The sequence below is a fragment of the Alosa pseudoharengus genome, unplaced genomic scaffold (genome assembly GCF_046254945.1).
Source record: "Alosa pseudoharengus isolate Yale_2024_CS ecotype anadromous, Long Island Sound unplaced genomic scaffold, YU_APseudo_1.1 YU_APseudo_1.1_scf_3, whole genome shotgun sequence".
Taxonomy (NCBI): Eukaryota; Metazoa; Chordata; class Actinopteri; order Clupeiformes; family Clupeidae; genus Alosa; species Alosa pseudoharengus.
The window spans coordinates 39,178,185-39,195,633 of record NW_027468718.1 but is presented as its reverse complement, the minus strand read 5'-3'; the positions used below and the strand labels follow the sequence as shown (position 1 = coordinate 39,195,633).

General features: G+C 39.0%; 1 protein-coding gene across 1 annotated transcript in view; it reads left to right on the top strand.

Moving 5' to 3' along the window:
• The window catches only part of LOC143100768 (disabled homolog 2-like), a 281,849-nt gene that overhangs the window by 12,806 nt on the left and 251,594 nt on the right, over nt 1-17,449 (top strand). Inside the window, exons 2-3 of the mRNA XM_076264237.1 lie at nt 16,337-16,513; nt 16,715-16,848. Coding sequence (XP_076120352.1) covers nt 16,402-16,513; nt 16,715-16,848 — 246 coding nt within the window. The 5' untranslated portion in view covers nt 16,337-16,401. The remainder of the gene's footprint in view (nt 1-16,336; nt 16,514-16,714; nt 16,849-17,449) is intronic.

Genomic DNA, 17,449 nt, shown 5'->3' with positions numbered 1-17,449 from the left:
GTCCCTAGGTTTACAGAAACACCTATTCATATTAATACAGGAAATCAAGTTAACGCTGCCGACCACTGCTTTGTCTATTACATGGCCCAGAATGCCTTGCATGTCTTTACAACAAAACAACACAGTAAAACCTAAATGCCCGTAAACATATGCATTTGCATACTTGTAACATTTTTAATAATTCTCTCCCATCATGATATGTAATAATAATGAAAAATGTAATTTGAATACCGTCAATGTGAAAACAACTCTATTATGTAAGCTATATATAGCTACTGTTCTCCTTGCTATTTCAGTTCGTAAGTCCATACTATCCCATGGCAGAGCAAGGATTTCATGATTGGGCAAGGTTGCCTGGAGACATTGTGGCTGCCCAGAGACATTGTGCATACATGGAAGGCATTGTGATAGAAGGTGAATGGTGAAAAGTGAATGGTGTGAGTTACCAAATACCTGTGGGTGGTTTGCCAATGATAGAAACTTTTGGAATATTTCTTTTTTTTTTTTAGCTTATGCACCCTCACACTGGAGTCCCCAGTTCATATACAAAATTTGGTATCGATATGTGACAGTGTTCCTGAGATATGGACGACTTCCTGTTTCGGAGCTTCGCCGCCAATTTCGTTTGGCTGTGACGGGCAAACGCTTTCGAAAATCAAAAATCCTTCCGCTAACATTTGTGAGGCTTGGTCCAAGGATAATGTACGTCAAGTTTCGTGGTGTTCGGACCAAATTTGTGACCTGTGAAAATTTAGTTTCGCTTTCTGTTCAATCCAATATGGCGGAAGAACGACACGCCCACCTGACGTCATCTTCGCGACCAACTTACACCGGTACTGACCGGACGTTTTAAAGTTGGAACGGTGTCTCTGTCTCAAAGGGCCTAGGCGCTAGAGCTGACAAAAAATTAGGGAGACGGGAAAAATAATAATAAAAATAATAATAATAAATATAACCGCAAGCGATGATTTACGGGGTCCGAGCAAAACGAACATGATAGCATAGCTTTTTAGTTTTACATATGCTTTAATTGTTTGGGCACAATTGTTCAAAAGAAACGTGATCGGATTTCGGTTATCGGATTTCAGTTACCTGATTTCAGCTATCGGATTGGATCAAATCTTGAAAATGGGTTGTTCAAAGGGAAACAAGGATCCTGAAATTGGATTAGATCACATAATCTATTCTTGGTTTTGATCTGGATAAAACCTTCACTTTGTGTCGTTCAAAACCTTTCAGTTGGATTGGAATAAATTTGATGCATAAAATTAGGATTACCCTGTGCTGTAACATTATAGTGTGCTAACCTCCACAACCCAACAGTATTCTAACAATACTTGATTCTACAGGAATATTTATTTGTTGTGGATAAGATGAAGGGTTTGATAATGGAAGGCAGTGTTTCCCACAGAATTGAATTGTATTTGTGGTGGTGGGTTCTGTGTCGGAGTCAATAAGAAACAGCGTATAATTATACAGTTATACTTGCCTTGCACTACAAGTCTATATTGACAAGTAGCTGTAATGCTGTAATGTTATAGTGTGCTAACCTCCACAACCCAACAGCATTCTATTCTAGTATGCTAACCTCCACAACCCAACAGTATTTGAACACTAATGCTTCAGGTGGGATTTGAACTCTCAACATAAGGATGACCAGTACAAGGCATTATCCCACTAAGCCACTGTCAATCCTACATCTTTGCCAGTCACATTCACATGGTGAAAATGTGTATTGGTAAACACACAAGAAAAACTCCAAGTATACATTTGACAATAAAATGAAGGGCTTTCCTGAAAGAGAACACCTGAAAACGTTTGGAAATTCTGGGGCAATTAGACATTTGTAGAGAAGAACAGTAATGGGTGAAATATAAATACGATAGACTTAATGATGAAGGAAAAATAGTAAACAAAGAAGTTCCCCTATATGCCATAGAGTGTGTCAGCATTCTGATTCTTGGCAACTAATGAGTGTGAATGTTAATTGCCTGATGTCATTCAGGTGCTGTTCAATGGTGTGAATCTTCAATAACCAATAGTATGTGCATCTTGAGCCTAAAGCTCTAGCAGGCTTCGAACTCTCAACCTAACAAACACCAGCACTAGGCATTATCCCACTGAGCCACTGACAATCCTACATATTAGGCAGTCACATTCACATGGTGAAAATGTGTGTTGGCAAACACACATCAAGAAAATTCCTAACATACATTTGACAATAGAATTAAGGGCTTTATAAAAAAAGAGTACAGATCTGAAAATGTGCACTGTTAATGGTATCCACCTAATGATGGTTGTTATTCAAGAAAAAAAAAAACTCATATAGGAATATAGGTGATATAGGAGAAATGGGCGGTCAAACTTTATTGGCCTATATCTCTGAAATGGAACAACGTATCGAAATTCTTTTGATAACTTTTGTGAGGCTTTGTCTAAACATTGTCTGAGAATTTTGGTGAAGATTTGATAATTTTTGAAGCCTGTGAAACTTATGTTTGGCTTTTCTCTAAAATTGTGGCAAAAGTAAACATTTTTAGAGCATAAGACCAGGGTGAAAAAGATGCATCTGAATGTAGAGATTAATATAATGAAATAATTTTGAGTCTAGGTCAATCTGGTAAGGAGAAATAAGCGTTTTTGACAAGAGCGCCACCTTTGGGTGCAGTACCCCAAATTTGGGTTATGGGTATTGGGGGGTACTGGTAACAATACTTGAAAATGTCAAGTTTCTAGGACTTATGGTTTATAGGAATATAGGTGATCTAGGAAAAAAGGCCTAAGTGGTCTAACTTTATTGGCCTATATCTCTGAAATGGAACAAAATATCAAAATTCTGAGCAATAACTTTTGTGAGGCTTGGTCTAAACATTGTCTGTGAGAATTTTGGTGAAGATTCGATTATTCTTGAAGAGTGTGAAACTTTTTATAATGTTTGGCTTTTCCATGAAATTGTGGCGAAAGTAAACATTTTTAGACCATAAGACCAGGGCCAAAAAGATGCATCTGAGTTTAGAGATTAATATTATGAAAGAATTTTGAGTTTAGGTCAATCTGGTAAGGAGAAATTAGCATAATTAACTTTTTTTTCCAATAGCGCCACTTTTGGGTGCAGTACCCCAAATTTTGGGTTATGGGTAGAGGGGGGTACTGGTAACCATACCTGAAAATTTGAAGAGTTTTGGAGTTACGGTTTAGGCTGCAGTATGACTTTTACAGAATTTTGGCCAAAAATGAATGGTACAGAAACAATAGGGGTCCTGCAGCTACACTGCTCGGACCCCTAATAAAACTTAAGAACAATAAGTGTGCTTGCAAGCACACTTAATTATACAGTTATACTTGCCTTGCACGACAAGTCCTGACTAGTAGCTGTAACGTTATAGTGTGCCAACCTCCACAACCCAACAGTATTCTTAACAGTATTCTATTCTAGTATGCTAACCTCCACAACCCAACTGAAGGAACTGTAGGGGGCGATGTGGGTCGAGGTAGAGTGAGTGTGTGGCGAGCAGGCAGAGCCTCGGTCAGAAGGCTCAATGGTATGGAGTGATGACACGGAGATGGCAGGTTTCGGTGCAACACAAGTTAACTTTATTTGAGTTTCAATTCATCTGTTCTTTTGTTCTTTACTTGTATGTGTGCTGCATCAAAGAGGAAACAAACAGAAAATGGAGTAATCAGTGAAATGGGGTAAATCAGTACAGATCCCAACTCACAAACAAACCAATTGACATTTGAACAATAAACTGAAATCATATGGCTATATAAGGTACAACTAAACAATACTTGACATCCCAAGTCAACCAACATCACCTAATCATCTCTCACATGGGACTCCAACACACCAAACCAACAAACAAAGACCTTAACTTTACACATGATGGCAGAGCTACTCTACAAACTGATAAACATCACAAAAGTCATAGTGAGGGTGATTAAAGTGATGACTTACGTTAACTCAAAGACGCACACAGAGCAGGACACACTGGAGTGCTGGGTTGAGATGAACAAAAGAGCGAACTGAGGGCGAGCAAACAATTTATCCTGGTCTGAGCCCCTGCTCCGGAGCTACAGGGTTTCCCAGCAGGTAAACTTTGGAAAGATTTGCAAAGATTTGGAAAAGATTTTTGAAAGACTACAGTCTCAGACCCTCTCACATCTAAAGACAAGTAGTAGAGTTTTAAGTCACAGACTATGATTTTGCAATGACTAGGGATCTTGCAGGGTCACTATTTACAAGACTGCAACACGATTCCTTTAAATTATTACCCATTGTGCAATAGATAAACAGGAACTGAAAATTATAGCCTACTAAACTCAAAGTCGTATTTTCGTGTTTCTGCAGCATTGTTTTATGCGTGACATCCTTAACCGATATAGAGTTGTTCTGTCAAGTGTTAGAGCCGACTAAATATGTATAAGAAATGACAAATATTATAAGAATAACAAATAATTATAGGCTACAGCTTATACAGTAATACTTGCCTTGCACTACAAGTCCATATTGACAAGTAGCTGTAATGTTATAGTGTGTTAACCTCCACAACCCAACAGCATTCTATTGTAGTATGCTAACATCCACAACCCACTAATGCTTCAAGTGGGATTTGAACTCTCAATCTAAGGATCACCAGTACAAGGCATTATCCCACTGAGCCACTGTCAATCCTACATGTTGGCCAGTCACATTCACATGGTGAAAATGTGTATTGGTAAACACACAACAAGAAAAACTCCAAACATGGAGGGGCAATTAGACATTTGTAGAGATGAACACTAATAGATGAAATATAAATATGATAGACTTAATGATGAAGGAAAAATAGTAAACAAAGAAGTTCCCCTGAATGTCATAGAGTGTCTCGGCATTCTGATTCTTGGCAACTGATGAGTGTGAATGTTGAATGGCTGATGTCATTCAGGTGCTGTTCAACGGTGTGAATCTTAAATGACCAATAGCATGTGTAGCTTGATCCTAAAGTTGTAACGGGGATTTGAACACTCAACCTAAGAAACACCAGTACAAGGCATTATCCCACTGAGCCACTAACAATCATACACATTGGACAGTCACATTCACATCGTGAAAATGTGTGTTGGTAAACGCACAAGAAAAACTCCAAGCATACATTTGACAATAAAATGAAGGGCTTTCCTGAAAGAGTACACCTGAAATCTTTTTGAAATTCTGGGGCAATTAGACATTTGTATAGAAGAACACTAATGGATGAAATATAAATATGATAGACTTAATGATGAAGGAAAAATAGTAAACAAAGAAGTTCCCCTAAATGTCAGAGTGTCTCGGCATTCTGATTCTTGGCAACTAATGACTGTGTATGTTGATTGCCTGATGTCATTCAGGTGCTGTTCAATGGTGTGAATCTTCAATAACCAATAGTGTTCGAGCTAGAGCCTAAAGCACTACCGGGGATTCAAACCCTCAACCTAACAAACACCAGCACTAGGCATTATCCCACTGAGCCACTGACAATCCTACATATTGGGTAGTCACATTCACATGGTGAAAATGTGTGTTGGTAAACACACAAGAAAAACTCCAAGTATACAATTGACAATAAAATGAAGGGCTTTCCTGAAAAAGTACACCTGAAAACTTTTGGATATTCTGGTGCAATTAGACATTTATAGAGAAGAACAGTAATGGATGAAATATAAATATGATAGACTTAGTGATGAAGGAAAAATAGTAAACAAAGAAGTTCCCCTATATGCCATAGAGTGTGTCGGCATTCTGATTCTTGGCAACTAATGAGTGTGAATGTCAATTGCCTGATGTCATTCAGGTGCTGTTCAATGGTTTGAATCTTCAATAACCAATAGTATTCAAGCTAGAGCCTAAAGCACTACCGGGGATTCGAACCCTCAATCTAACAAACACCAGCACTAGGCATTATCCCACTGAGCCACTGACAATCCTACATATTTGGCAGTCACATTCACATGGTGAAAATGTGTGTTGGCAAACACACAACATCAAGAAAATTCCTAGCATACATTTGACAATAGAATTAAGGGCTTTATAAAAAAGAGTACAGATCTGAAATGTGCACTGTTAATGGTATCCACATAATGATGGTTGTATGGTTGTTATCCAAGAATAAACATTTACTCATATAGGAATATAGGTGATATAGGAGAAATGGGCTGAGTGGTCAAACTTTATTGGCCTATATCTCTGAAATGGAACAACATATCCAAATTATTTTGATAACTTTTGTGAGGCTTTGTCTAAACATTGTCTGTGAGAATTTTGGTTGAGGTTGAGAAATAGGCATAATTAACTTTTTTTGCCAATAGCGCCACCTTTGGGTGCAGTACCCCAAATTTTATGTAATGGGTAGAGGGGGGTACTGGTAACCATACCTGAAAATTTGAAGAGTTTTGGAGTTACGGTTTAGGCTGCAGTATGACTTTTACAGAATTTTGGCCAAAAATGAACGGTACAGAAACAATAGGGGTCCTGCAGCTACGCTGCTCGGACCCCTAATAAAACTTAAGAAGAGCAATAAGTGTGCTTGCAAGCACACTTAATAAAACTTAAGAAGAACAATAAGTGTGCTGCTTTGCAGCAAGCACACTTAATAAGTGTGCTGCTTTGCAAGCACACTTAATAAAACTTAAGAAGAACAATAAGTGTGCTTTGCAAGCACACTTAATAATATCTGAACAAAGACGCATTAATATCTGCAATAGAGTTTTTTTGGCGATACAAACTCACAGCCGAACATTGCAATAAATACATAAACCATCTGGACAAAGTCATCAACAGAGTCATAGCACTGAAGGGAGAGGCAACTGGCATGTGATCTCCCCACGGGCCAATGGATGTACAAATTTTCTCCTGTGCCTACAATATTTAATCCAGTGTTTTGTCAAGTTGCAAATTGCTGTTCGTTTTAACGGATTTTTATGATAGTATGAAGTACTTTTTGTAAAGGCTTCTATCCCCTTCTGATATTGTTGAAGCAGTAGGCTACTGTAAGTGTGGATGATATTGCATCTGTCTATTGCAAGTGAGAATGTGGCAGGTGATCTACTGTATAGGCTTCATAAAATAAAATAAACAGATTGCTAATGGCCTACAAGCTGATCTGATGTGTGATCAGTGGAATATGGGGAGGGAAGTGGCAGTGTTTTTTTGCGCGTATGCAGAAGTCAGCCAAATATGAGGGGATTGACATAGATAGATAGATAGATAGATAGATACTTTATTGATCCCCAAGGGAAAATTCAAGGGTCTCAGTAGCATAAAGACATCACACACAACATGCACTTACAGCAGAAATGGTAAACATAAGTATAATTATAGACATATAACTAAACTCCACTGTACATTAAAGACAGTAGAAGATAAGAAAGATAAGAAAACTAACCAAACTAAATACTAAATACACTATATAAATTAAATTAAGAAAGTCCAATGTGCTTGAGGGTGATCAAGCATAAGATGCTTGTAGTGACAGGGCCGGGACTGGTAAGGTTCTAAAGGGAGTCAGTGCCATGGTGAAGGTGCAAACAGTAGTCCAACCATAGTCCTTAGTTATGTGTGCATGGCAAGGTGCTCAAGAGAGTGAGTGTCATGGTGAAGGTGCAAAAAGTAGTCCAACATTAGTCCAACAGTGCAAGAGTAAGGTCTAGAGACCAATATAAATAATATGGACAAATAGGAGAGTAAAGTAAAGTATAATGTAGACAAGGTAAAATAAAAAACTATTTCAGTGCAAGAACAGGTTGAGGTAATAGGGTTATAGCCATTCATTCATTCAGTATTGTAACAGAAGCCTGACCGCAGCCATTGATCATGTGTGCTAATATAGCATGAAAAACAGTGTAGCAGTAAAACAGTAGTGAAAACATTAGGCTGTGTACATTAGTAAAACAGTAGTAAAGCAGTAGTGGGCAGTCAGTACTCAAACATGGAGAGGGTGGAGAGGCAGACAGACTAAGCAGAGAAGTCTATCTCTCCTCTTCCCTTTAGTGAGGTATTGAACAGTTCAATGGCCCTAGGAACAAATGACTTCCTCAGCCTTTCAGTTGTGCATGGCAGTGAGCGAAGTCTCCAGCTGATCAAGCTCTTTTGGTTTTTGATAGTGCTGTAGAGCGGATGACATTCATTGTCCAAGATGTTGATCAGTTTGTTTAGGGTCCTTTTGTCAGATATTGAAGTGATGCACTCCAGTTCAGCTCCCACTACAGAGCCAGCCTTCCTTACCAGCCTGTCAAGTCGCCCAGCATCCTTCTTCTTTGTGCTTCCTCCCCAGCATACCACTGCATACCACATGCGATTCTCTGTGCTTAATGAAAATATACATTATTCCCAAATCACAAAATAATGGTCGAATATTATTGATGATATTTCATTGTTATTTAAGAACATGCAGTGCGCGTAGGGCACCAAAAAGATGCTCGTAAAAAATCATCATAGCGCATATTGTGGCGTGTCTGTTATTTAGCCTACTTACTGTAGGCTGCGCAAACCACAGGCCTTTATTTTGGGCAAGCCTGCAATTGAAGAATTTTATATAAAGCCTGCGCTAACAGTTGTCCTCCTGCCCCCGCTACCACAGCTGTGTGAGCGCGTCCCTGGATAGTGTGGCATGCTCACGCGTTATGTCTCCTTCTTGCAAACTTGACTATAGCGAAACCATTAATGAAAGCAAAGCAACCATTTACATCTTCATAAAATAACAACTTGCCAGATTTCCCTTATGGACAATAACATAGACAGCAAATTAAGATATTTTTTCGTTTTGTGGAGCGGCACCGGTATCAAAAGCAGATTTCGATTTTCGTTAACCACTGTGTAGCCAAGCCATACCCAAGTAGCCTAAATCGAGGTCATTTTTAATTACCGTAAAACTCCAAATAATAGCCCGGGCTTTTATTTTCCCAAATCGCCAAACTGCACCAGCTAGTATTAGAGACAGGCGTCTATATGAGACAGGCCTTTAATTCCCTTTACACAAAACTTTTCCTCTGCAAAAATGGAAAATATTATCAAATTAATTATTTCAAACACACTGAATGTCTACCTATATGACTAGGCTATCTGATGACAATTACGGATCATCATTCATTTAGTGTTGAGATGTTGTTCATTGAGTGAGATACAGTAAGATCCAAATAGCAGGGATAGCCAGAACAGATGAAACACGTTTTAATTACGTAATTTACAAAGAGATCGCATCACACCGAAAGCTCATATTTTGTCACTAGCAAATAGCCTATATCGGTCCTTTGTCAAATACAGTACAGTTGCATTATCAGCCCTGACCAAAACCGTTCAGGAATTATTTATGCAAAAGTGGAACGTGCTTAATGTTTAATTCTCCCTCCTTTTCGGCACGAATGAAACAGCATGAGAGAGCATGAACCATATTGTTTCTCCCGTTTTGTATTTGCCAAATTTGACAACAGTCTACATTCAAATCATAGCCTACTTCCAGGCGCACGGGAACATATTTTTGACCAGGGGTGCTGAATAACAAAAGAATCATGGATGTCCGACGATTTCTCCCCCAGCATATGATTCGAATTTAGACAGCTAAATACGCCATTTCACCGCCGTGTATGAGTAGGTCTAAGAGTGAGAAGTTTTATAATGCCCTGGGCAGCCACATTCCACTGCAACTATGCGCAGCACTTGCCACTCCGACTCATCAATAAAAACTGTACGTGCACAAACCAGTCCCATAGAAGCGCACTTAACTTTACATCATTAACCTATTTCAGTATATAGCCAGAGAATGTCCGTAGACGGGCTCTGATATAGTCTGTATCTTTCTCTGTATCGCCATGGCATTTAGAATAAAGAATAACGTTCACGAACCATTCTGGTTTTGTTGCCAGCATGAAAACACGCTTACCATCGGTCTATCCGCAAATTTTAAACACAAGGGATGAATTGAAACGATGACGAAGTCGGACATATAGGCATAGTTCATATTGGAAAAAAAGTTATACAATTTGGAACTCTAGCTTTTCCCCACCGCAGTCTTTTAATGCCATCTAATCATAACGTGCGCAGTCTGCGACCAAATCACACCCAAGATTCGCGACGAGATGAGCAGCAACTTAATGCAAAATTCTAAAACCTTGCAACTGTGACCAGACAAGGTGAATGCTTTGCGACGGCTTGCAACGACGTGCAACACCTGATTCACACTGCTGTAACCTCCTTTCTGTAACGGTTTCGTGTCATTGCGAATCTTTAAACAGACGATCTGACGGGTTTTAGAAGATTAAATACAACCCGAAACTAAAAAACAGACCAGGCCTCTACTGGAGACCGGCCTTTAACCCAAACCTGTAGCCACGCCAGGCGTTTAAAAGAGACAGGCGTCTCTTAGGGACTCGGCGATTATTTGAAGTTTTACGGTATGCATGATTTATTTTGTTATTGAATTCGTAGGCTGGGATTCCTCTCGGCAACAATTATGTTTAAAGGTAACTTTTTCAGAAGGGGCGGCAGGCAGGCTACTGACAGAGCGACGTACAGTGGCAGAGCGACGCACAGTGGCTGAAAGTGGTACTACAGTTTTACGCAGCTTCACGTCACGTAATGCGTGAATGAAGTGGCCATTTCAAAGTAAAGGCCACTGTACGTTCGCAACATTCCTTGATTATTACGCCGGAATGAGAGTATAGTTCCATGTTAAATCAGCCTAGAAAATCGCCATGTTTCATTTTCTATTAGTCTTATTACACTTTCTAAGTTGAGAAAATTACCGAAAAGTCACTTTTAAGTGTGATGCTAGCAGGCCAGATGCTAATGGTCTAACCCGATTCAATGACCTATGCTAGGCTGGAGCTAAAAGTGATATCGCCAGACTCAGGGCCAGATGTACGTACATTTGTGAACGTAGCGTTATCAGCGTCATGGCTTTTACATCATTGCGGCCTGTTTGTACATACCCAGTGTTTCCCCTATAATTTTTTCCAGCAGCGGTGCTGTTGATCGTAGGAAGCCCCCCCCCCCCCCAAAAACATTTTTTTTTAAAAATGCCTCCTTAAATGGTGACTTCTGGTGGATTTTGTGAAAGAAATGGACAGATTGAGTTACAAATTATGACATAACCATCAACACAAGGTTGATTATTGCAGTACTTGAACAGGATTATTCATGTTTTTCTTTCACCTTTTTCATTTACATTATTAGTAATTAGCCACTGTACAACTGTACACTGTAGGCCACTGTACAAACTATTACTATTTAGAATATACAGTGCTGTGCATAAGTTAAGACATTTATTTATATAATAACATTTATTTATTTACGATACATGATACATTAAAAAATAATTGATGTCCTATTTTTTTTAAATTAAGACAAAAGGCAAAAAATGTTTTTTATTCTTCCCTTTAGTCAATTTCAGCATGGGTGTCTTAACTTTTGCACAGCACTGTGTAAACTATATAGACTTCTCTTTCATGTCATTACACTGTATTGGTGCTGTGCAAGTCGAATTGAGTGCCTGTCACTTTAATGCCGTGACGGCTTGCTTGATTCTCACGGTTTTAAGCTAACTTAGTAGCGTTGTTGTGCATGGTGCATAAGAATATGTGGATGAAATTAAGTATGTTTCCCATGTCATTTGGTAAAATAAATGCTCAAAAACTCGAAGAAAATCTATCTTGGATTATAGCAGATAAGTGTCTTGTATCATATCTATAATTTTGGTGAGCTCTACAGGAATTACAAACTATCTCAGATGTAAATGCTTGCGTATCTTATTACTCAAATTCAATTAAACCCACCAATTGGCTAGCTAGACCTTAGTTTCACAGCCTAGGTATGTTAGCAACACGGCTTGAAAGCATTGCCTGTATCACAAACTAAAACGAAACAATGCGTGGAATTTACCTGGGAATAAAAGGTAGGGGCGAGCTATCTCGCTGGCGTGTTTAATTTGGTTCCTTGGTTAACATAATGTAGGCTACGTTTTTTTGCACAAAATTGCGTCTGTTAATAAACTTAAACATAAACACAAACAAGCGTCATCTCCTGTGGAATCCTGACTGCGCTTTCAACGTTAGCCTACTTTTATTTGTTGACATGAAACCTGAACGAACGGCAGCTGTTCGTGAAGTTCACTTGCGTCTATTTTTTTTTTTAATTAGGTAACTTTTTTTGCAGTGGCGCTTGATTTCCATTGTAGGGGAAACACTGATACCTGTAAGTATAAGTATATATACTCTTTTGATCCCGTGAGGGAAATTTGGTCTCTGCATTTATCCCAATCCGTGAATTAATGAAACACACTCAGCACACAGTGAACACACAGTGAGGTGAAGCACACACTAATCCTTGCGCTGTGAGCTGCCTGCAACAACAGCGGCGCTCTGGGAGCAGTGAGGGGTTAGGTGCCTTGCTCAAGGGCACTTCAGCCGTGCCTACTGGTCGGGGTTCGAACCGGCAAGTCCGAAGCGCTAACCAGTAGGCCACGGCTGCCCCTCGCCATGATTTTACACGCACGTTGCAAAACAAATGCGCCTGAAGTGGGCGCAAAAGCGTTAGTACATCTGGCCCTCAGAGAACGGCTGGATGAACTGGAGAAAGGTAAACTTCAATTGTTTAACTCGAGGGAAGGTGGAAAATGAGCGTATCCCTTTAAGACTACAGATCCTGTTCAACTGTTTTCTCTGCCCACAACTGTTTCAAAATAAAAATCCTCACTACAATAATTCATTATTAAATAATTTAACTGTTCAGCCATTCCAACTGTCAGTTATCATCAACTATGACTCCAGCCAACTTTATTAAACCACCACCTACCTAGCAACCAACATACATGTAGCAATCATTGAAATAAAGCATCTATGTCAGTTTCCATAGCAACCTGATTATCAGACCTGCAAACTTCACCTTTTTCTTGGTCAATTTGGTCATTCATGTGAATCGCATATACCGGAGTGTTTTTTTTCCGGGGGGGGGGGGGGTAAATTCCCCATAGTCTGGAGTGAGACTATCGTCAATTTCATGCGAGATTGATAGAGAGAGGGAAAGTGACATAGAGACATAGAAAAAGAATGACAGGCAAGTGATTGTACTCTCTTTGTGTTGTGTGCTATTTTTGCAGACCTACCTATCAGTTGTTTCTGAGGGCGGGCTTTATCTCTCTCACTTTCTGATACGCGTAGCCTGTCTGGAGCAGCAATATGACCAAGGAAAATAAGAAAATTTTAGCTAACAACTCATACCACATGCTACACTATAGTGTATCTCTGAATATAGACTCAAGGTAAAACATCACATTGTTAGGCTACTTTTCTCCTGCCCTCAGTGGGTTAAATGAGACTTGCTGAGATGAGGTTAACAAGTGTTTACTCGCAAATTCACGTTCCCGCAGCTGGCCGTTTTGAATTGCTTTGCGAAACAAAGCAAATCTGCACTGAGTGCGATTGTGAATTTAGCTCGGCTTAATAGTTTAATATTGTCTTGGAAATTATTGTATTGGCTTGTTCACGAGTTATTTTTTCAGTTAGCATTATATTTTCCATGTGTCCATGATGGTTAAGACATGACGTTCTCAGGGAGCGCAGACCTTTCCAAGGCCAAATGTAGCTATTTGCAACAAATCTGAAAGTGGACCTGGCAAAATATTTTTGCTCAGTGATAGGTGTTTATAGGGTTAATATGTTTTTTTGTGTGTAGCATATAGATCATAATTCTTGATAATTAGTGTGCAAAAATGCGAGACCTAATAGACTGACCCGCCCCTTTAGTTGGAATAAGTGATCATTGCAGCCTAGGTAGACACGAGAGGAGCAGAAAAACACCAACGTAACATGAGGGATAGATGTATTTCTTCACAAAGAAATATCAAACAATAATGGATTGAAAAGAGGTACTAATAAACCAGTCATGCTACAATAGAGACCAGAAAATGGACATCCACAATCCCTTTCTATCAACACCAGTGATTTACATAGATAAGGATTAGGCTTTAAAACAGATTGTCAATTATGTTTGGTCTGTTTTTGGCTGCATACATGAAGGGCAACGTGAGCAATGTTTTTTCTCTGGTTTGAGGTAGTAGCCTACTCAAGAAATTTCTTCAGGATGGCAGGTCTGAAAAGTTACAACCTAGCAACCAATATAGCAGCCAATGAGATTAACCTAGCAACCAGCATAGCAACCACCACAACTAACCTAACCACAACCTATCAACTAAGGATGACAACCTAGCAACTAACATAGCAACCAACATCATTACCATAGCAACCAGTCTAGCAACCACTTGAGTTACTATAGCAACCACCACAACTACCCTAGCAACACCCTGGCAACCATCTTACAGCAACAACCTAGCAACCACCATAGCAACCAACAAGATTACCCTAGCAATCATCATCGCTTTTGCATAGCAACCACAATTTGTTCCCTAGCAACAACCTAGTAACAATCTGAATTATCCTAGCAACCACCACTATAATGTCAACCTAGTAACCATCATAGCAACCGACATGGTTACCTTAGCAACCACCATAGAAACCACTTTATTTTGCATAGCAACAGTACCCTAGCAACACCCTAGCAACCTTATGATTTACCCTAGCAACAACCTATGACAATGTCTACCTAGCAACCACCATAGCAACTTACAAGATTACCCTAGCAACCATTATAGCAACCACTTTATTTGGCATATCAACCATCATATGTACCCTAGCAACACCATTGTAACTATTTCTGCATTATCTGTTTTTACTCTGTATGATATTTTACATCATATTTTTTCAGTTTCATGCACTGGTAATTCCTTGGAATTGCATTTCTAGTTTGATATTAAAAATGTCTTTATCAAGAACCGATAACAATATGCAATTGGGCTTGCCTCAGTTTTGAATGATGGTCATGCATAGACTCTCTCTGGGTCTTGCACACAGTGTCAAAAGGCTATGTGCTACAGTTCTCTACCGGGAAAAGCTCTATTTGACAGCTTTTCATCTGAGGCCGTTTTATTTGAGGGGTGAGCGTACATAAAGGCCAAGGCGGTCGAGTGCATTACCAATTGTTTTCTCTGTAACAATTGTACTTGCTGTCTCTCTGGAGCTCTTTCTGAGTTGTCCCTGGCTCTTGGGCTTCTCTTCTGACTTCTGACTCCGTGGTTAGAAATTTGCAAGGAGCTCCTATGCATAATTGTTCCAAGTTTGTGGATAATTACCCCAATGGTGCTTATTGGAAGATTCTGAAGTTTTGAAATATGTCTGTATCCAGTTCAATTGATTTTGCAACACTAAGGTTGCAAAGGTCTTGCTTTTACCCATCATGAGATGTTTCTTGTGAGACACTTTAGTAAGGAAAAACCTTTTTATAACCTATCAATATTTACTAACCTAGCTTATATTAATTTGCACAGATAAGAGGGATAATTACTTTCTAACTACTTCAGCTGGGTCCTTGCCGTGTACTGCTTTTTCTTGGTGTGTTCAATACTTTTCCCTGTGTCATTCCACTTAATTACACATAATTTTACTTATGAACATTAATGTTGTGAATACTATATATTTGTGGATTTTCTGAGTTAATATGAATGCCTACTGAAAATTTCATGTGAATAGCCTCATTGGAAATATACTCACTGAAATAAAAAAGTTGACGCGTTCAATACTTATTTCCCCCACTGTATGTTTAACAAAATACAAGTGCTGACACCAAACCACGCAACAGAACATGAATATAGGGCCATTAGCCGACGTTACAAGATGTCACATCACAAGACACCTCGTGGGTAAATAAGGAAGAACAGCCTAACAGGATTTAATAGCTTAACCTTTGAGCCTTTTCCAGCTTTGCTCAGCAGTATCTCCTCTCTTCATTCATGCATTTTCTGTTAACTGTAGGTAAAAGAAGGACAGAAGGTAGGTGTTATATCAACATACATGTCTCCTTTAAAATGTGTCCATTTTGATCAGTTGACTTTTAGTTCGAAGAGATAATGAATGATAGAGCAGATGTGACTGGGCAGGACTGATTATTTTTTTTAAAATGTGATGATCACATCTTGGAGGCATATTATCTGGCATGATATCACCTCACAGATCACAACTAATGAAACAAAACAAAAATACTGTTCTTTGTTTCAGATGTGTTAAGATGTGTTGCTTTCCATTTCCATGCTCCGTTTAAATTGTGTTTGGTAATTACAATTGGTAATAGCATAGGAATCCATTTCCTATTGTTTTTACTGTAATCTGTTGTATTTACTTGACATCCATTTATCTAAATGCATCTGCATCTGTTTAGCCTTAGTCAATGTAATGTGCTCCTCTTGAGTGTCTTGCTCCTGTCTATTTCTCTTAATAGTGGAGTGTTGGCAGCTGCCCTATTTCTCCCTCGCTTTGTAAATCAGCCAGGCTACTGACCCCAGCATGTCAACAGACATGGAACCCACTATTGTAACATGTGATGCTATGGACACTGAGACAACAACAGCAGATGTTACAGAAAGCAAGACTGGTCTCAGGAAAGAAAAGAAAAATGGTAATGTATGTGTTTTATCTCCTTAGGATGGCACCTCCCATTAATAGATGATAATTACCAATGAGTTAATTTCTGTAAAAATATTTAATTTCTTGACAAGTACATTAGTCTTGACTGACAATGGCAAATAGGAGGGGATGTACAGTCATGCAAAATTGTAATGTTTCTGTATTTATTGTTTTACTTATTTTTGTATTTCAGAGAAGACAGATGGGTACTTGTTGGCCAGGTTCCAAGGAGATGGTGTGAGATACAAAGCTAAACTGATTGGTGTGGATGATGTTCCAGAACCTAGAGGGGATAAAATGAGTCAGGACTCAATGATGAAGCTTAAGGTATGTTTGAGGTTTTTATCTCACACTTGCCCTGGTTTTAGGGTGTCTCTTTCCCTCAAAATCTCTCTGGTGGGGTAATTTCATTGAGACATCATAGCATTTTACAAGTTTACTCAGTCATGTATGATGAACAGATGCAATTCAACCCATATTTCAACATGTCTTAGACATGATTATAAAATGTATCTAATATTACATTTTGTCATAAATAAAAAAAAATGTATTAATTTTCACCAGCAATAGTACCCTTGAAGTGGTGCTTCATGCATCATATGCTCCATGTAACAATAAACAGAGAAATATAACCTCAAGCAGTGATGATGGCTTCGAGCACCTATGGTTCCGCGACCCGTGTCATATCGTAAATCCAGCGATGCATCACATGTGGTGTGTTTGTCAAAAACACATATCTAATGTGTGTGCTCAATTGAGTTCTCTACATTGGAAGCACACATTTCCTGCTGGTATTGATGTTTTACTCTGACAGTATTCAGTAGGTGGTTCTACGCATGCTTCCAAGTGACCAATTTACGTCATATATTTTGTTATCTGCAGTGCAATGGTTATCCTAAAAAAAACTGCTTTCAGCCTACCTGCCAGG